We start from the raw sequence: 18,371 nt of genomic DNA on the forward strand, positions 1-18,371 counted from the left end.
CCAAAACACCACTTATACACACATTTAAACCCGATCAAGTAAGCAATCGCCACGTGATCTGCCATGACTGACGTAATTGCAGCAAACTACGGGAGCCACAACGTGTCCGGCTTCATATCTCCGTTTTCAGCTCCTCCCCATCTGCACGCGGCTACTCTCGCCGATCGGTTGCATCCAGCCGCAGACGATGTCGAACACACCTCTTGTCAGATAAGGGGGAGAGCTCCAAGAAGGCGCCGTGGATAGTATTGGTTTTCTAAGCTGAGAAACAAATTGGGTATTTCTCACAAATGGTCGTATACATTCCGTAAAGTTGCTAGCTACTATTGATAGATTGTTAATAGTTGCCGAAATTGAATAAATATTGAAGTTGGAGTGCTGCATCAAAACTAAACTTAATTAAGAAATCATCAGTTTTACTGCACATTTCAGAAAAATGGCTGAGGATCTTGGCGCAGAGATGGAGGTTGATACTATAAAAGAGAAGAGAAGTTTTAACGAAACTCACTCGTATGCATGTAAAGTGAAAAGCGGAGGAAGTTGTGAATCTTGTCCGAACACACCAAGCAAAAATCAACCTCCCAAAAGGCATAAAAATGTCGTTGACTCCTCTTCCAAACAAACTGAACTTTCTTTGAATGACGTGCAGGAAAATATTATCCGAATTCTCTCTGAGAAAATCAATGAGTGATCCGACCAGCTAGAAAGAATGATTAAAGAGAATTCTTCCAACATTGAAGCTTTGGGCAAATCTCTCACCTCAGTGCATGATGATGTGATGGTCCTGCAGAAAGAAAACGAAATGCTGAAAAATGCGAATGCTCTTCTGGAATAAAAGGTGAAGGAAATGAACACAAAAATTAATGATCAGGAACGCTACAGCCGCAGATGGTGCCTGCGTTTGTATGGGCTGTCCGAACAAACTAATGAAAACGTGAAAACGAGAGTCATGGAAGTTTGCAAAGCAGTGGTTTCGGACGGGGATAAACGGGTGGTAGCAGATGGTTTGGATGTGGCACATCGGCTTGGTAGGCTTAAAAATTCGGATGATGGCAGAAGAGTGAAACCAAGACCGGTGATCATAAGATTCGTTTCCCGTACAGCCAGAGATTTAATCTGGAAAAACTCAAAAAACAACGAGTGTCTAACTACCAAGGGGCTGCGATTTAAGGAGGACTTGACAGCTTTTGACGTGGAAGCACGGAATCGTCTTTGGCCGACTGTGGAGAGAGCAAGGAAAGAAGGCAGAAATGCATACTTCAGCGGAGCGAGGGCTTTCGTAGACGGGAAAGAGATAAGTCTTGAAGGAGGCAACGGTCCTCCATAGGCTTATGGTCGTCTTGTTGTAGTCTGCACAATTGGCGGTGTTTTGCAAGACATGTTAATCTTTGTTTGGGAAAGGAAGAAAAGAAAATAAGAAATGTATACTTTTGAAACTGAATGCTCATTACTTTTTACTTTCCCTAATGTTTGCAACTTTAAAAATAGTAATAGCTACTTTTGTCGAACTTTTGTGAGGATCACATTATGTAAAAGTCTAAAGTTTAGGTTTATTTTACTCTTGTGGTTCTTAATTAATCGTTGAACGTTTATGTCTCTTTCTTTATTTTCTATTAATGCCAGAGGTATTCGTGATCTTTTGAAGAGAAAAGCTTTATTTTTGTATTGCAAAGGGAAAAATGTAGATTTTTGTTTAATTCAGGAAACGCACGCATGTTCTTCAGATGCTGTGTTTTGGAAAAATCAGTGGGGAAAAGAGATTTGGTTGTCATTTGGCAGTAACCGCTCAGCGGGGGTCGCTATTTTACAAGATAAATTTACAGGGCAAATAGTAAACTACGAAAAAGATGACTGTGGTAGATGGATATTGCTTGTGTTAAATAAGGATAACGAACATTTTGTAGTAGTCAATTGTTATGCCACCAATAACAAAGTAAACAACGGAATACTTTTTTCACATATTGAATCTAGGATTCAGCATTTTATTTCCCTTTATCCTTCAGCCCAAGTTATTTGGGGAGGAGATTTCAATACTGTGTTTAATGAAACCATTGATAGATGGCCTCCTAAAACTAGACCAGGCCCTTCTAGTGAATTGGAAAATGTATGTTTAAGATTGGGTCTTATTGATGTGTGGCGAAGTAAAAATCCAGACAAGGAAGAATATACATGGAGTAATAAGGACTCATCTCTTCATTCTCGTATTGACTATTGGTTAGTGTCTAATGATTTAACTAATAATGTGACCTCTGTATTGATAGAACCTTGCATAATGACAGATCATAAAGGAATTTTTATAAAAATAAATATGGTACAAGACAAATTAGTTAAAAATCATGGCAGCTATTGGAAATTAAATAACAAATTGCTTGAAAATGAATGTTTAAAGGAAAATATTAAAAGTATTATTGAAAAATATAGAAAAATCATCAAAGAGTTAGAAAAATCATATGGAAAGTATTGGGAATTAATGAAGTTTGATATTAGAAAGGCATTTATTAATCAAGGAAAATTAGAAACAAAGAATAATAATATTAAGGAAAAATCTATAATTGAGGATATTTTTAATTTGTGTAAAAAGAAGAAGGAACTGTTAACTGATTGTGAGTTACAAAAATTAGATTTATTGCAAATTGAATTAGATAAGATCTATGAGGATAAAGCAAGAGGAGCATTTGTTAGAACTAGACTTAAATGGTTAGAAAAAGGGGAAAAAAATACAAAATATTTTTTTGGCCTTGAAAAAAGAAACCATGATTTTGCCTCAATTTCTAAATTAATGATTAACAACAAATTAGTAGATAATTCTTCAGTTATTTCAAAATATGTTGCTCTGTTTTTTAGTAATTTGTATTCTCCTATATCAGCTACTTCAAATATGGATACCTTTTTAAATAATTTAGTGAGTGATACCAAAAAAATAGACCAGAACTTTCAGAATAATTGTGATAAAGAAATAAATAGTGAAGAGTTGAGAGAGTGCATTAACTTATTAAAGAATAACAAATCTCTGCCCATGCCCAATCATAATATTAGTACAATTTATTAATAATAATTTAGCCGTAAATAAAATGACCAACATGATGATCTCATGACCTCATCCGACCAGGACGATTCCTCACGAGCAGTTTTTAATTGCTAAAGGATATTTTCAACACCAGCGGAAGCTGGTAAGTGGTGTTTCATTCTCAGCGAAGTGATTTTGATGTTTATTTACTTATTATTATTTTACAAGAACGATGTGATGTGAGAACATGCAGATATGTTGTTTATATTGCTGTGTGTAGCCCGTAGTGCAGAAGTAACACTACCGTGCTCTTTGAGGGAGAAAAGTTTCACAGGCATCGAAGGGTCTTGTCTTTATGTTATTTGACTAAACTATTGTTATATTATCATATATATGCGCATCTCGTCAGTAAAGCCGGTTCTCTAATCAGCGGTTAATTCCATCAGGTGCGTGATTTCACATAGAGCAGCTGTTACTACACAGAGCCGTTGTTAATAGAGAAGATGCGCCAATCCACTTCATTTTTAGCGTTTGTTGGGAGAGAAGGAGTGAATGAAGAACATGAGGTTTTACAGATGGAGAAAACAGCCAGAACACAACACTCACAAGACACTCCAATCTACTGCAATGACATCTTTAAAGCCTCCGCTGAAGCAGGATGTGAGGAGAAAGAGCAGATCAAGACTGTTCTTACTAAAGGCATCGCTGGAATCGGAAAAACCGTCTCTGTGCAGAAGTTCATTCTGGACTGGGCCGAGGGAAAAGCCAATCAGGATGTAGATTTCATGTTTGTGCTTCCATTTCGAGAGCTGAACTTGATCCGAGATCATCAGTACAGTCTTCACAGACTTCTGCTGGACTTTCATCCTGAACTTCAAGATCTGGACTCACAGATTTATGAGGAGTGTAAAGTTGTGTTCATCTTTGATGGTCTGGATGAAAGCAGAATCACACTGATGTTTTCAGACGCTCAGAAAGTTTGTGATGTGACTGAGACTTCATCAGTGGCTGTGTTGATGTCAAAGCTGATGAAAGGAGAGCTGCTTCCCTCTGCTCTCATCTGGATCACCTCCAGACCAGCAGCAGCCAATCAGATCCCCTCCAAATACATCCACCGTCTGACAGAAATTCAGGGATTCACTGAGCCTCAGAAGGAGGAATATTTCAGGAAGAGAATCAGTGATGAGCATCAAGCCAGCAGAATCATCTCACACATCAGAAGAGCAAGAAGCCTCCACATCATGTGCCACATCCCCGTCTTCTGCTGGATCTCATCCACTGTGCTTCAGAAGCTCCTGGAAGAAGATCTGAGTGCAGAAATCCCTCAAACTCTGACTGAAATGTACATCCACTTCCTGCTGATTCAGATCAACATGAGGAAGCAGAAGTATGAAGAGAGAGATCCAGAGAAACTCCTGCCGTCCGACAGAGAAGTGATTGTGAAACTTGCTGAAGTGGCTTTCAAACAGCTGATGGAGGGCAATGTGATGTTCTATGAGGAGGACCTGATTGAGAGCAGCATAGACGTCACTGACGCCTCGGTGTATTCTGGGATTTGCACTGAGATATTTAAGCAGGAATCTGTGATTCATCAGAGGAAAGTCTACAGCTTCATTCATCTGAGCGTTCAGGAGTTTCTCGCTGCTTTCTATCTGCTTTACTGCTATTTAACAAAGAACAAGAAAACACTGGATGAATTCAGACCTTACAGATATTACTCTGATAAAGACTCTCTGTATGATCTACTAACATCCGCAGTAGATAAATCTCTCAAGAGTGAGAATGGACGTCTGGATCTGTTCCTGCGGTTCCTGCTGGGCGTCTCACTGGAGTCCAATCAGAGACTCTTACAGGATCTACTGACACACACAGAGAACAGCTCAGAGACCATCAGCAGAACCACACAGTACATTAAAGAGAGGATCAAAGATGAAGTTGATCTTTATCCTCTCTCAGCTGATGAGTCGATCAATCTGTTCCTCTGTCTGCTGGAAGTGAAAGATCAGACTCTGTTCAGAGAGATTCAGGAGTTTGTGAAATCAGACAAACACTCAGAGAAGAAACTCTCTCCTGCTCACTGCTCAACAATCTCCTACATGCTTCAGATGTCAGAGGAGACACTGGATGAACTGAACCCTATGAAATACAACACATCAGCTGAGGGGAGAGGAAGACTGATACCAGCTGTGATCAACTGCAGAAAAGCTCTGTGAGTGTTTCATCATCAACTAAAGGATCATATTTAATAATGAATCTGACTCCTTTAAAATAAATGTTCCTGAATGAGAGATTTTCTCCTGAATAACAGGCCAGAATCTTAGAGGAGTCCAAACATGTGTTTTTAGTCCAGTAGATATTAGAGTAAAATATACTAGAGTAAAATGATGATATATATATATAGTGTTATGATGATATAAAGTTTCTATCTTTAGGGGTTTATATCTGTAGTAATGTTCAGAGGATCAAAGAGGAAGGAGACCGGGGTCGGCGTTCTGATTATCCATAAGGGCACTTGGGCCAGTGCCCAGGGGCACCAACCATTCACGACAACTAGGGGGGCACCACATGACACAAGCTTTAAAAATATTTTTCGTAAATTGTTATTATTAACTTGAAATTCTTAAAAGACCATGCATAACTCGTTTATGAACACTAACTTAACAACAATAATAATAATAAATTATAAATAAATAAAGATTACATGCCCACTATCAGTCCCCCCCTTCCGTCTCCAATCGGTCAGAGTTGAGTTGGTCCACAACAAGTACGCGCAAATGTGTCATTTTTTTAAAGGCTGAAGAAAATGAATCAAAATGGACAGATGTCAATTGAGTGGTTTTGCAAAAAGAAAGTTAAAGAAAGACAAAGACGCTAGACGTTTAGCTACAATTCAAAATGTTCCAGGGATTGAAAGACTTTTTTTTAAAACGAGTAAAGAATGAGCTCAGGGCGACAATGACACAGAAGCGATTGACTGTACTCTCCCTGTTTACCATTGAAGTTAAAGTTAAAACATTGCTGTCTACAGCCACGAGAGGGCGCTCTACGCTGCTTAGTTCTCCTGTAGTCTACACTGAAGACACAGAGCGCCATCTTGCGGCTGGAGACGGTAATGTTTTCTCTTGGTTCTTGCTTCTAAATAAATGTGACTTATAGTCCAGTGCGACTTATATATGTTTTTTTTTTCCTCATCATGACGTATTTTTGAACTGATGTGACTTATACTCAGGTGCGACTTATAGTCCGAAAAATACGGTAGTTGGAAAAGTTAATAATTTACATTTGATTTGAGAAATCACCTTAATTATGTCACTATAACGCAAATAATAATTTGCGTTATAGTGCCCAGGGGCACCACACTGTCTTAATACGGCCCTGCTCATGGGTATTTATTAATAATAAAAAATAAAACAGAGAAATAAATTCGTGCCACGCGCACACGCTCAAACGTCTTCGATACACTGCACTGCTCTTGGGTTTACGATCTCTTTCTCCCCACGAGTCCTCAGCTCTCTCGTCCTTCTCCGGATGTCGTGCGGCTTAAATACCGGTTCCCCACGCCAATCATTGCAACGAGATCCAGCTGTTACTTTGTCTCTCACCTGAACCACTTACCACCGCTCGTCTCTTCATTCGCTCTCCCGTTGCAGACTTCGCTAAACCACGCCTCCACCTCCACAATAACATTTATATATATATATATATATATATTTTTTTTTTTTTTTGTTTAAAAGTGTTGGATGTAAACCAAGGAATAAGTTTTAGTTTCCACTCGTTCTAGAGTCTAAACTGTGTTGTGAAATTAATAACTCAGTAAAAAACAAAGAAGAAGAGATTCACTTAAAATGAAGAGACAGTTTTATTTGTCTTTTTCAAGATAACATATATTATACAGTTTGATAATCACTATTGTGGTATGAATAATAAAACACACTCCACACTTACAACACAGTTATTATGATCACAGTTTCTGACAGGAAACATGTTTAGAGGATATTTCTGACTTCTTTAAACAGTAAGAGAGAGAGATTTCTTGTGAAAGTCAGTTGATCTTTTCGACAGCTGTGTTGCTGTAACCTTTCATCAAACCATCAAACTATCAGTGAAGATTCAAGCAGGACTTTCCTGTAAAAACACATCATGAGAAAACAGCAAACACATTACATTAGAGTCCCGTTCAGACTCAGGTTATCAGAATTATTAATGTTTTTGTCCTGATCTAGAATAGGTTATTATGAAATACTTTCTGAAAGAGCTATTTTTAGTCTTTTATAGTGAATAGTGAATCTGCAGTAAAGGACACACATCTCATCATGATTTTAAACATGTTTATTGTGTGAAATAATCTGTATTTTGCTCTATTAATTTCTGTGCACTAATGCAAAACCTACACTTTAAACATGAATGCAGTCACTCACAGACATAATAAATTAATTTCCACAGAGCTGTAAGTTCATAGATGATGATTAATAGTCAAATAAATAGTAAATGTAAATATAATTTCAGGACTCTTAATCAATCATTTAAAAGCGCTTCAGCAGCTGACAGAGAATTAAATTCATCTGTTTTATTCCATCATGCTCTCATTCAGGACTCTTTTATTTCATTAAGCTAATTTTAAAGGATTTGATTTCCACATACGTGACTCAGTGAATTCATCTCTGTCTCTTACTGTGAAGTTAAACTACATATCAAGCATTTATTCAACACGTACACGTCTCGTTTGATCTTGAATTACTGTGACCTTGATTAAAATTAATAAAGGTAATAAAGCAAAGCAAGTTACTGTTCCTGTGAACACCACTGACTCAAACTAATGCAGCTGAAGCAGTGAATAAAGAGAAGCTACAAATATTGAGCACATTAACAATACAGCAGGAAGGATTTAATACAGAAAAAGAAGAAAAAAACTGATCAACTTTCTGGAGTCTCTCAAAACTTGTATTTTTATACCTCCAGAAAAAATTGGTACATTTAGCAGAATATTAAATATTCCTGAGTTGAATAAACAGTCAGGAACTCATCTGATCTCAGATATGAATCAATCTGATAGATTATAAAACATCATATTGTGATTCAGTCTTCAGATTATGTCATCCTCCGTTCCCTGAGAACAGAAAACTGACAACACTCAGTAAATGTATTTATTGTTTTGTTATTTCTTAAATTGTATTTAATCTCTTCTAGATTTTCTGGCTGTAATCTCACTGCTCAGTGTTGTGAGAGATTGTCTTCAGCTCTACAATCCTCAAACTGTGTCCTGAGAGAGCTGGATCTGAGGAACAATGACCTGCAGGACTCTGGTGTAAAGTTTATTTCTGATGGACTGAAGAGTCCAAACTGTCAGCTGCAGATACTGAGGTATTAAGAACATAGAAGTGTGTGTGTGTGTGTGTGTGTGTGTGTGTCTGCAGATACTGAGGTATTAAGAACAGAGAAGTGTGTGTGTGTGTGTGTGTGTGTGTGTGTGTGTGTGTGTGTGTGTGTGTCTGCAGATACTGAGGTATTAAGAACATAGAAGAGATTGTGTGTGTGTGTGTGTGTGTGTGTCTGCAGATACTGAGGTATTAAGAACATAGAAGAGATAATTTACACTCAACTGATCACTGTGTGTGTGTGTGTGTGTGTGTGTGTGTGTGTGTGTCTTCTGCAGGTACGGTGTGTGTGTGCGTGTGTGTCTTCTGCAGATACGGTGTGTGTGTGTGTGTGTGTTTTCTGCAGGTACGGTGTGTGTGTTCAAGATGAACTTTTACAACAAGACAAGAATCTTTGCTGTCATTCGTTCAAAACTGCTGAAAATATGTAAAAACAAATCTGTCGTTCTTTCATGCCACACAGAAATGGTAGTTATCACTTTGAAGAGAAAGAGAGAAGTATTGACGCCTTTTTAACTTTGAAAATGACAAATAACATGACAGTTCGGTGAGGCAATGGCAATTTTATTTATATAATATTATTTACTACAACCAGAGCTTACCAATGTGCTTTACAACAGAAAAGCTAAAAACATCAAAAGCACAAAGAAAAGTAAAAACCTTAAATCCAAAAACAAGGAGGGAGAAAAGAAAAACCTCACAACATACAGCAATCTATAAAATATATAAAACAAGGATAAAGAGTTCTTCAACCAGAATTATAAGCCTTATCGAACAGATTTTAATTTAGACTTAAAAATGGCCACAAATGACGCCATTCTAATAAAAATGTGCAGATCATTCCCAAGTCTTGGTGCAATTGAAGCAAAAGCGTGATCACCCCTGCACTTCTGCCTCGTCTTGGGGATAAACTAGAGTTTCTGGTTAGAGGACCGGACAGATCTAGTTACATTATGCTCAATCAATAACTCAGATATATACGATGGAGTCAGACAATGTAGTGACTTATAGACAATTAGTACAATTTTAAAATCTACTCTGTATGCACAGGCAGCCAGTGTAAAGACTGTCGAACTGGGGTAATATGATCACCCTTTTTTACATATTGCTTAACACATGATGATAACCCACCAAGGTTTGGATTGGGAGCAGTCAAGGAATCTGAGGGTTTAAAAACAAACATTTCTGTTTTTTCCTCATTGAAATTCAGAAGGTTTAGTGACAACCATGCCTTTACATCTGTCAAACAGGCCAAGAGAGCATCCAGTCCATCCGAATTCCATTTTAGAGGCAGATAAACTTGTGTATCGTCAACATAACAATGGAATGACAGCCCATATTTTCTAAAAATGAAACCAAGTGGAAGCATTTATAAAGAAAGAAGGATGGGAGCCAGAATAGATCCTTGGGGAACCCCACAGGTTACTACAGCTTTACTGTAGTATGATCTCCTTCCTTAACTGAAAAAGTTATATTGGTAGGATAAGAGTTAAACCACTTCAAAGCACTGCCTGTAATACCTGCACACTGTTCCAATCGATCAATAAGGACAGCGTGATCAACAGTATCAAATGCGGCAGTAAGATCTAAAAGCACAAGAACTGCATAGTTGCCTGAGTCACATGTTAATAGTATATCATTATAAACCTTCAACAATGCAGTCTCAGTAGAGTGATATTTTCTAAAACCAGACTGAAAAACCTCAAAAGATCATATTGTCAGTTAGAAAAGTTTGAAATTGTTCAAAAACGTTTTTTTTTTTTTTTTTTTTTTTTTTTTTTTTTTTTTGTAATGAGCGACAAATTGGAATTGGGTCTAAAATAAAAGCAGCCATGTAGGAAGACTTTTGGTCGGCCCCAAAGAGATTCTGGCGAACCGTCCGGCGGCTCAGAAGGGGGAAGCGGTGTTCCACCAACACTGTTTACAGTGGAAGTGGTGCATTGTTGACTTCAAATGAGGATGTTGTTGGGTAGAGGAAAGAGTACCTCGAGGATCTCCTTAATCCTCTCAACACGCCTTCAGTAAAGGAAGCTAAGGCCTTGGACTCGGTGGGCTCATCCATCACCCTGGCTGAAGTTGCTGATGTAGTCAAAAAAATGATGTGGTGGCATGGCTCCAGGGTGGATGAAGTCTACCACAACTTTCTGGATGTTGTGGGGCTGTCGTGGCTGACACGCATTTGGGGCATTGCGTGGAGTTCGGGAACAGTGCCTTTGGACTGGCAAACTGGGGTGGTGGTCCCTCTTTTAAGAACAATATCCAACAACTTTGCACAGACATTGAAGAGGAGTGGACCAACATTCCACAGGCCACAATCAACAACCTGAACAACTCTATGTGAAGGAGATGTGTTGTCATGGAAGTCATACCCCCCCCCCCCCCCTGCACATTTTAGAGTGGCCTTTTATTGTGGCCAGACTAAGGTACACCTGTGCAATAATCATGGTGTCTAATCAGCATTTTGATATGCCACACCTGTGAGGTGGATGGATTATTTTGGTAAAGGACAAGTGCTCACTAACACAGATTTATACAGATTTGTGAACAATATTTGAGAGATAGGCCTTTTGTGTACATAGAAAGTCTTAGATCTTTGAAGTTAGCTCATGAAAAATGGGGGCAAAAACAAAAATGCATTTATTATTTTATTCAGTGTACTCAGTCAAACTTTTGGTTGTCATATTTAAAATCTTGTAATTGCGTAATAGATGACTGTTGGCATTTAAATTATAATAATCATGACTTTTTATGTCATGACTTACCAATGCATGATTTTTATCTTCTATTTCAAAACGGTCTTCCACACACATGAACAATGAAAGCACCTGCCGAAATAAGGCCAAGGCAGAGGTGTCACTCTGATGATTCTGGAGCAGTTTGTTCTTTAGCGTGTTTGTTCTGATGGGTCTGAAAGCTACCTAAATAAGCGAATCTCTCACCACAGATGGAGCAGGAGTACGGTTTCTCTCCTGTATGAACCCGCTCGTGGACCCTCAGGACGTCTGCTCGAGCAAACGCTTTGTCACATTGTGAGCATTTGAATGGTCTTTCTCCGGTATGAATCCTATTGTGCTTTTGTAAAATATCATACTTCCTGAATCTCATCTCACAAATGTTGCAGTGATACGGTTTCTCTCCCGTGTGAATTCTTTGATGAACGCTCAAATGAGTCATATTGGAAAAGCTCTTCCCGCAGTAGGAGCACAGAAATGGTTTCTCTCCGGTGTGAATCCGCTCATGACACTTCAGAACGCCAATAAAGCGGAATCGTCTGTCACAGTGTTTGCACGGATACTGTTTCTCACCAGAGTGGATTCTCTTGTGTGAGTTTAGACTGCTTGAGTCTCTGAAGGTTTTCCCACATTCACTACACTGGTACGGTCTCTCGTTGGTGTGAATACGCACATGTTTCTTCAGATGAGATCCTTGGTTGTAGCTCTTCTCGCAGTGAGGACACTTGAATGGTCTTTCCCCCGTGTGGATTCGCTTATGAGCATCCAGATTTCCTTTTTTGTTGAAACACTTGTCACATTCGTCGCACTGGAAAGACTTTTCCTCGTGTGTCTTCATATGAACTTTCATGTAGTGAGCAGTGGTGAAAAAATCCTTCCCGCACTGTTCACAGCGAAACTCTTTCTTCGCTTTGCGCACTTTGTGCTCTTTTGAATGAAGAGTTTTCTCTTCTGCAGTAGGAAAGCTGATTTTGCATCTCTTGCAGCTGAAGACTTTCTGTTTTGTGTGAGTTATCTCGTGTCTCACTAAATTACCCTTCGAACTCAATGTTTTTCCACAGGTGATGCAGGGGAAACTCTTCAGCTGCTCTTTAGATGTTGAGACTGTTTCTTCATCTCCATCAGAAGATGAACCAGCAATGGCATCTGAAAGGAACAGAAATTGAATACAACAGTTTTAAAATTGACTTGAACAAAGTTAAACGACATCCACATTTAAACCAGATGTTTTCCGCCATTCTTCTGCTGTGAAGAATCATTCTCACAGTCTTGGGGTTTTGAAGCCAGAAAAGATTTCATTATCAAGAGACAATAAAACCGAGAAAGTTATGCAGAACAGTTTAACCAGTCTATGTCTGCAAAGTATTTTATACAGTTTTTGGATTGGTGGATGGATTATCTTGGCAAAGGAGAATTGCTCACTAATAGAGGTCGACCATTATTGGATTTTGCTGAAACCGATAGCTAGGTTCCACACAAACCGATAACGATTAATTAACTGATAGTTTTTACAATGGGTACTGAACAAAAACTAAAATAGTGCTTTATTTACACAAAAACAACAGTACTGAATCATACTAATAGTAGTAGTAATAATAATAATAACAATAAAAGTAATAATAATAACAGTAATAGTAAATGTTGAAATCACCACCCTCTAATTGGGCCCGATGAAATCAGTTAAATTTGTTCCTAAATTCCCTTTTATTTATTTCCAAATTCTGTCATTTAATTTTTCTGGATTCAGTTTTTTCCATTTTAATTTTTCTCCACTCCTTTTTAATAGTTAAAGTTTATTAATCATAAAGCAAGTCTAATTAATTTAAATAATGAAACATTTTCAAATCAATTTCATAAAAGTTTAATAACAATTCCATGATTAAGGTCCTGTGAAATGTTTTGTTTTTTTCCTCACCATTATTTGTTTTTGTTTTATCATGTCTAATCATTTGAACGGATTAAACAACTTAATGTATTCTTTCTTAAAGAAGATCAATCATTGTTCCCCTTCAAAAATTCTGTGTGTTTTTACATTGGTATTGTTGTCAAATCAAGGCATGAAACATTAATTTTATTTGTCTTAGTGAAAATTATGCAAACTTCCTTTTTTTTTGGCAAACAAAGGGATTTACTATTCAAATTGAAACATGTATGAATTGTTGTGTGATAATTCCTTAATCTTTTAGTAGTAGTAGCAGGCTATGTACATTCTACTGAACAGTAGACTTCAAAACTGGACTTTTATTTTGACGGATTGCCTTGAATATCTTTATATTTGACGGGTTGCCTTGAATATCAGGTGAGATGCACATGATGTGACCCTCAGAGCAGTTCTGGAGATGTCCTTCATGTGTTTTCATCCTCATTTCGTCAGACGGCAGAGGATGACATGGCGTCACAAACGCTAAACTGTGAATTCAGTCTTTATGAATGGATTTCTGCACCGCGAGAAACGTAGGGTCCTACAACTATACCAGCACAATGTATACGCTCACACTTTAACTGATTCTATCCTTGAACACTTAATGATTATCTAATCAAAATAAAAGTCTAGAACTCGGTGGTATCACACACACACACACACACACTCCGGACGGATCGCGTCTAACTCAAGCAGCAGTCAAAAACAGTTTATTCATTCACCAAACAGACACAAGTTCACCTCAAGAATGAACAATGAAGCAAAGATAAGTTTGAAGTAGTGTTTAAAAAATGGAGCAAACGGAAAGAGCGATCTATGTTATAGCTCTTTAAATGAAGCATACCGAATTTATTAGAGCCGTTTCAATGCAAACGCTCAATATACAATTTATTATGTACACCAACAACGAATCCAGGTGAATATAATGAAATTTGATGGAAAACTATGTGAATGGTGCTCTGTGTGCAGCAGGATTGTCTGTCAGCTGCATTTAAATCCGGGTCTGAAGTTTCTCGCTCTGTTCAGCGTGCAGCACCACGTGTCTAAAGCCCCTTTCACTCTGCACGCTGGACCCGGAAAACTGCCGGAGCATTGCCGGGTCGCCTTCTGTGTGAACGCAAACACACCCCGGGATTGATCCCGGGTCAGGGACCTAGTAACATTGCTGGGTTCAGTACAGGAACGAGCGCGGTGTGAACAAAAGCCAGAACTAATACCGTAAAGAGTGTGTCGTAGTGATGATGCACATTATTGCGTGACTTTTTACCATGTGTTTTGAAGTCAGATCAACTTCCACAACGAAAGAAATGTGTGCAAACTGTGCTAACACATATTTAGACAGATTTATGAACAATATTTGAGAGAAATATTGTAGTGGGGAAAATATTTATTTAATCCCCTGCTGATTTTGTAAGTTTGTCCAATTACAAAAAAAAAGAAGGGTTTGTAATATTTATGGTAAGTTTATTTCAATGCATAGAGACAGAATACCAACCAATAAATCCAAAAAAAAAAAAACATCACAAAGGTTAGAAATTGATTTCTATTTCAGTGAGTGAAATAAGTATTTGATCCCCAAGCAAATCATGATTTAGTACTTGGTGCAGAAACCCAAGCTTGTTGGCAAGCACAAAGGTAAGATGTTTCTTGTAGCTGATCACCAGGATTGCACACATCTCAGGAGTGATTTTGGTTCACTCCTCTTAACAGATCCTCTCTAAATCCTTAGGGGTTCTTGACCGTCGTTTGTCAACTGGAAGTTTCTGCCTTGCGACTTGCCCCAAGTCGTCCTGTACCTTTACCGGGAAAACAGTCCCAAAGCCTAATTTTTCCACCTCTGTGTTTGACTGTCGGGGTGGTGTTAGCGCAGTGGATAAGACACATGCCTTTGGTGTGAGAGACCCAGGTTTGAATCCACTGTGAGACATCAATGTGTCCCTGAGCAACACACTTAACCTCTAGTTGCTCCAGAGGCGTGTGACCTCTGACATATATAGCAATTGCAAGTCGCTTTGGATAAAGGCATCAGCTAAATGAATAAATGTAAATTTATATAATGTATTTTTTGGTTGGTCTTCTGTCATCCATTCAAATAAACCTACCATAAGAATTGCAGAGCCTTTATTTCTTTTTAAGTGGGCAAACATACAAAATCAGTCGGGGATCAAATAAATATTTTTCCTACTGTGTGTGTATATATATATATATATATATATATATATATATATATATATATATATATATATATAATCAAAATTGTCAATTCGATTTTTTCCTGTAAATTGTTCAGTCCTTCAGTCTGTGCTAACAACAGGATTAAACAAACCTGTGGGGATGAACTCATCATCATCATCATCTCCATTATTCTCCTCCTCTTCCTCATCAATGTGTTGTTGTTGTTTCTCTGCGGTGGTTTCTTCTCCTCTGCTCTCGATCAGGTTCCTGCAGTCCACCAGTTTGACGGAGCACATCTTCAGCGGCGTCTGCAGCATCTGCTGTTCTCCAGCGTTACAGTCAGAGGTTTGATCAGTGGATTCATGATCCTGAGCGTCAGTATAACAGAGTAAAGTGAGGCTGAGCTCTGAGTCCTGTGTGTCTCTGGATCTCTGATCTCTGACGCTCCAGACTGAATCCTGAGCTTCTGTCCCATCAGTCTCACGCACCCAAACCTGCTCCACATCCTGACAAACACATCACAGATCAACACAGACACAGAACAAGATATTAACCTCAGTACTCAGAAGTGAAGGATGAGATGAAGAGCTGCTCAAACCTCTCCTCTTTCTCTCAGCTTGGCCTCCAGTGAAGCCACCTCTTTCTTCAGCTCACAGATCTCTGTGATGAAATCCTCAATATCCAGCATGGACAGATCAGTTCCTACTGATTTACAGCAGACCACATCCACCTGAGCGCTCATGATCAACATCTGAACACAAACACAGCCAGATTACTGACAGAGAGAGAGACACGTTTATCTGATCAAACTCAAGAGGATCAGATTAGCTGCTTCTTCTGAATTACCTTACATTTACCTTCATTAAATGGTCTTTAAATATCACACACCTCATGTTTAATTCAAATATCTTTCATATTTGATATCATTTTCACACAATAAATGCTGAAATGTTGTGTTTATAAGAGTGAATGGTCAAATATCTTCATATGAATAAAGTTCACAGGATTCATATGGCCAGTCAATAATGTTACTGATTCTTAGTTCAAATCATTATAGTTTGAGCTAGACATATACATTTACAAAACATTTTCATGGTTTTCGATTTAACGTCTGGGACAATGGTAACACAATAAAATCTAAACATTAAAAGCATTTGATAAAAGTTTCAAATACTTGAATGTAACCTTTATCTTACAATATTTTACGAAGAAGAAAAAATGTCTTTCAGACAACAAACTGCCTAAGAAAATGTCAAATTGTTATAAACTTGACTTCTGCTTTTCCAACAGGAATATTAGAAAAATAATAATTAACGTTACCTTTAAGACGTGCGTTCAGCTGCTGGGACTGAGGAATTAAAACACGATATATCCTGCTCGCTTCTGAAAACACTGAAATCATGTAAACCTTCAGCTACTAAAATACCAAGATGCGAGGAGACACAGCACAGTCATAAATCCTTAAAGCACATTATGATATTAAAATCACAAACACACACCGGCTGAAAGAAAACTCTGCGTTACTTCCGTCGCGCGCTCTTAGCGGATGTCGCAGCAGCATATGACGCACTTCCGCCGCCTGCTGGATTGGAGCGCAAACATCGATGGATAAGTTTACTGAAGAACCCGATGAGTAGGACACTACAATGACAGACGTTATTATTCGTTTAACCCGTTTTTTCATTACATATATGAAATACTATAGTAAAATAGTTAACTGTACAGCTGATAATTTACCGATGCTTGATTTCTGCTAATCAGGGGAAACCCCAAACCAATTACTGCCCCCTTACCTCCACCCCTGGCCTCACTGAATAGTGAAGCGACTCCAATGCGCCCAAGATTTATGTGAAAAGAACCCATTTGCACCACATGTGCCATGGCAAATCATAAAGATGACATAGCCTACTGAGTCAACACATTAAGACATATAAAATCATAAGTATGACATGGAAAGCCATCATTTAAACGTTTGAATCACATAAATATACTTAGTTGGACTGAAATGGTATATCTTAGCTTCAGTAATTAATTTAGATCATTTCAAATTGTTTGTCATAATTATTGCATCTACCATTTTTAATATATGTCACAATTTCAATGTGACAAGTTGAATTCAGCACCAACTTTGTGCTTATAAAAACACTAATATCAATAATAATTACAAAATAGAACAAAAAATTGCTATTCTTAGTTTCCAAAATAGCATTCAGTGCTCATATTCACCATTGAAATTGTTGTAAACAATTTAACTTTATGTCTGACTCCGGTGAAAGAGAAGAGATCCACTAACAATGCAGTAAATTCAACATATAAACTGATATTTATGGGAATAATGAACTGTAATTTAATATGCCTGCATCAGTTTCAGGCCGTTTTCATACATTTCCTCATTGATGACCATTTCACTGTAATGTATACTGCAAATGCAAACTCCTTCCCTGGATAAAAACTATTTAATTGTGTTTTTTCTGGTTAGAAGTGGCTTGACTTGTTTCAGATGTGATATGAAGTTTATACAACAAAGTGTCCTATGAGGAAGTCTGTGTTTCCCCTCAGCTGGCTTTTGTGTTTATAGGAAAATTAATCTTAACGTCCAATGTACTGTTTAACATGACATTTTTCCTAGATCCATGTTTTCCTTTCTAATTACATGATATCCTCAATGTTTGGTCTGCAGTAGATCTGATGTTTGAGTGGTAAACAGGCTGACATTTAGCAACACTTATTGTATTTGAGTCTACATGCCCATTTATTTGTTTTAATTAAAAAAGTTTTTTTTTTTTTTCTAAAAACATTCATCCCTCGATCACAACCCGACTAAACATCTACAACGACCTTTCTAAATCTGGAGAACTCTTCTTTTTACATTCCTTTCTTTAATTTGGTGGTTTAATCAGAGTAACAGTGTGAAGGTTTTAAAGGAGGATGTGTTTCAGAAGAACACTGTAGGCCTGTCTGTGATCCCCATTAGTTTCCTTACTGTGCTAACGATTAAGTAATCACTAGATCTACATTTCCCTCTCAAAATACACACAACATGTTCAGATTAAAATATACAGATGAAAACAAAAAAGTGTAAGGTAACTACTATACAACAGAGTGAAATATTAAAGTCCAGCTAACAGGGAACATAGGAACAAACGTGCTTCCAGGTACAG

General features: G+C 37.9%; 3 protein-coding genes across 6 annotated transcripts in view; 2 read left to right on the top strand and 1 right to left on the bottom strand.

Annotated features, from left to right (window-relative positions):
- Positions 1–18,371, top strand: part of LOC128031432 (microfibril-associated glycoprotein 4-like) — a 77,335-nt gene that overhangs the window by 16,660 nt on the left and 42,304 nt on the right. The gene's annotated exons all lie outside the window — the stretch shown is intronic.
- The window catches only part of LOC128031553 (microfibril-associated glycoprotein 4-like), a 41,882-nt gene that overhangs the window by 16,656 nt on the left and 6,855 nt on the right, over positions 1–18,371 (top strand). The gene's annotated exons all lie outside the window — the stretch shown is intronic.
- LOC128027372 (zinc finger protein 501) lies at positions 11,015–16,791 on the bottom strand. 4 transcript variants are annotated; one of them, XM_052615133.1, is made up of 5 exons: positions 16,710–16,791; positions 16,531–16,602; positions 15,809–15,961; positions 15,362–15,704; positions 11,015–12,260 (listed from the first exon to the last, which is right to left on the bottom strand). In XM_052615133.1, exons 3-5 carry the CDS (start codon positions 15,959–15,961, stop codon positions 11,236–11,238), a joined length of 1,521 nt encoding a protein of 506 aa, XP_052471093.1. In that variant the 5' UTR covers positions 16,531–16,602; positions 16,710–16,791; the 3' UTR covers positions 11,015–11,235. The 4 variants fall into 4 exon arrangements, with proteins under 4 accessions (XP_052471093.1, XP_052471022.1, XP_052471169.1 ...); XM_052615062.1 differs by having other exon boundaries at positions 15,362–15,716; positions 16,710–16,788; XM_052615209.1 differs by having other exon boundaries at positions 16,531–16,762.

The sequence above is a fragment of the Carassius gibelio genome, chromosome A1 (assembly GCF_023724105.1).
Source record: "Carassius gibelio isolate Cgi1373 ecotype wild population from Czech Republic chromosome A1, carGib1.2-hapl.c, whole genome shotgun sequence".
NCBI classification, from domain to species: domain Eukaryota; kingdom Metazoa; phylum Chordata; class Actinopteri; order Cypriniformes; family Cyprinidae; genus Carassius; species Carassius gibelio.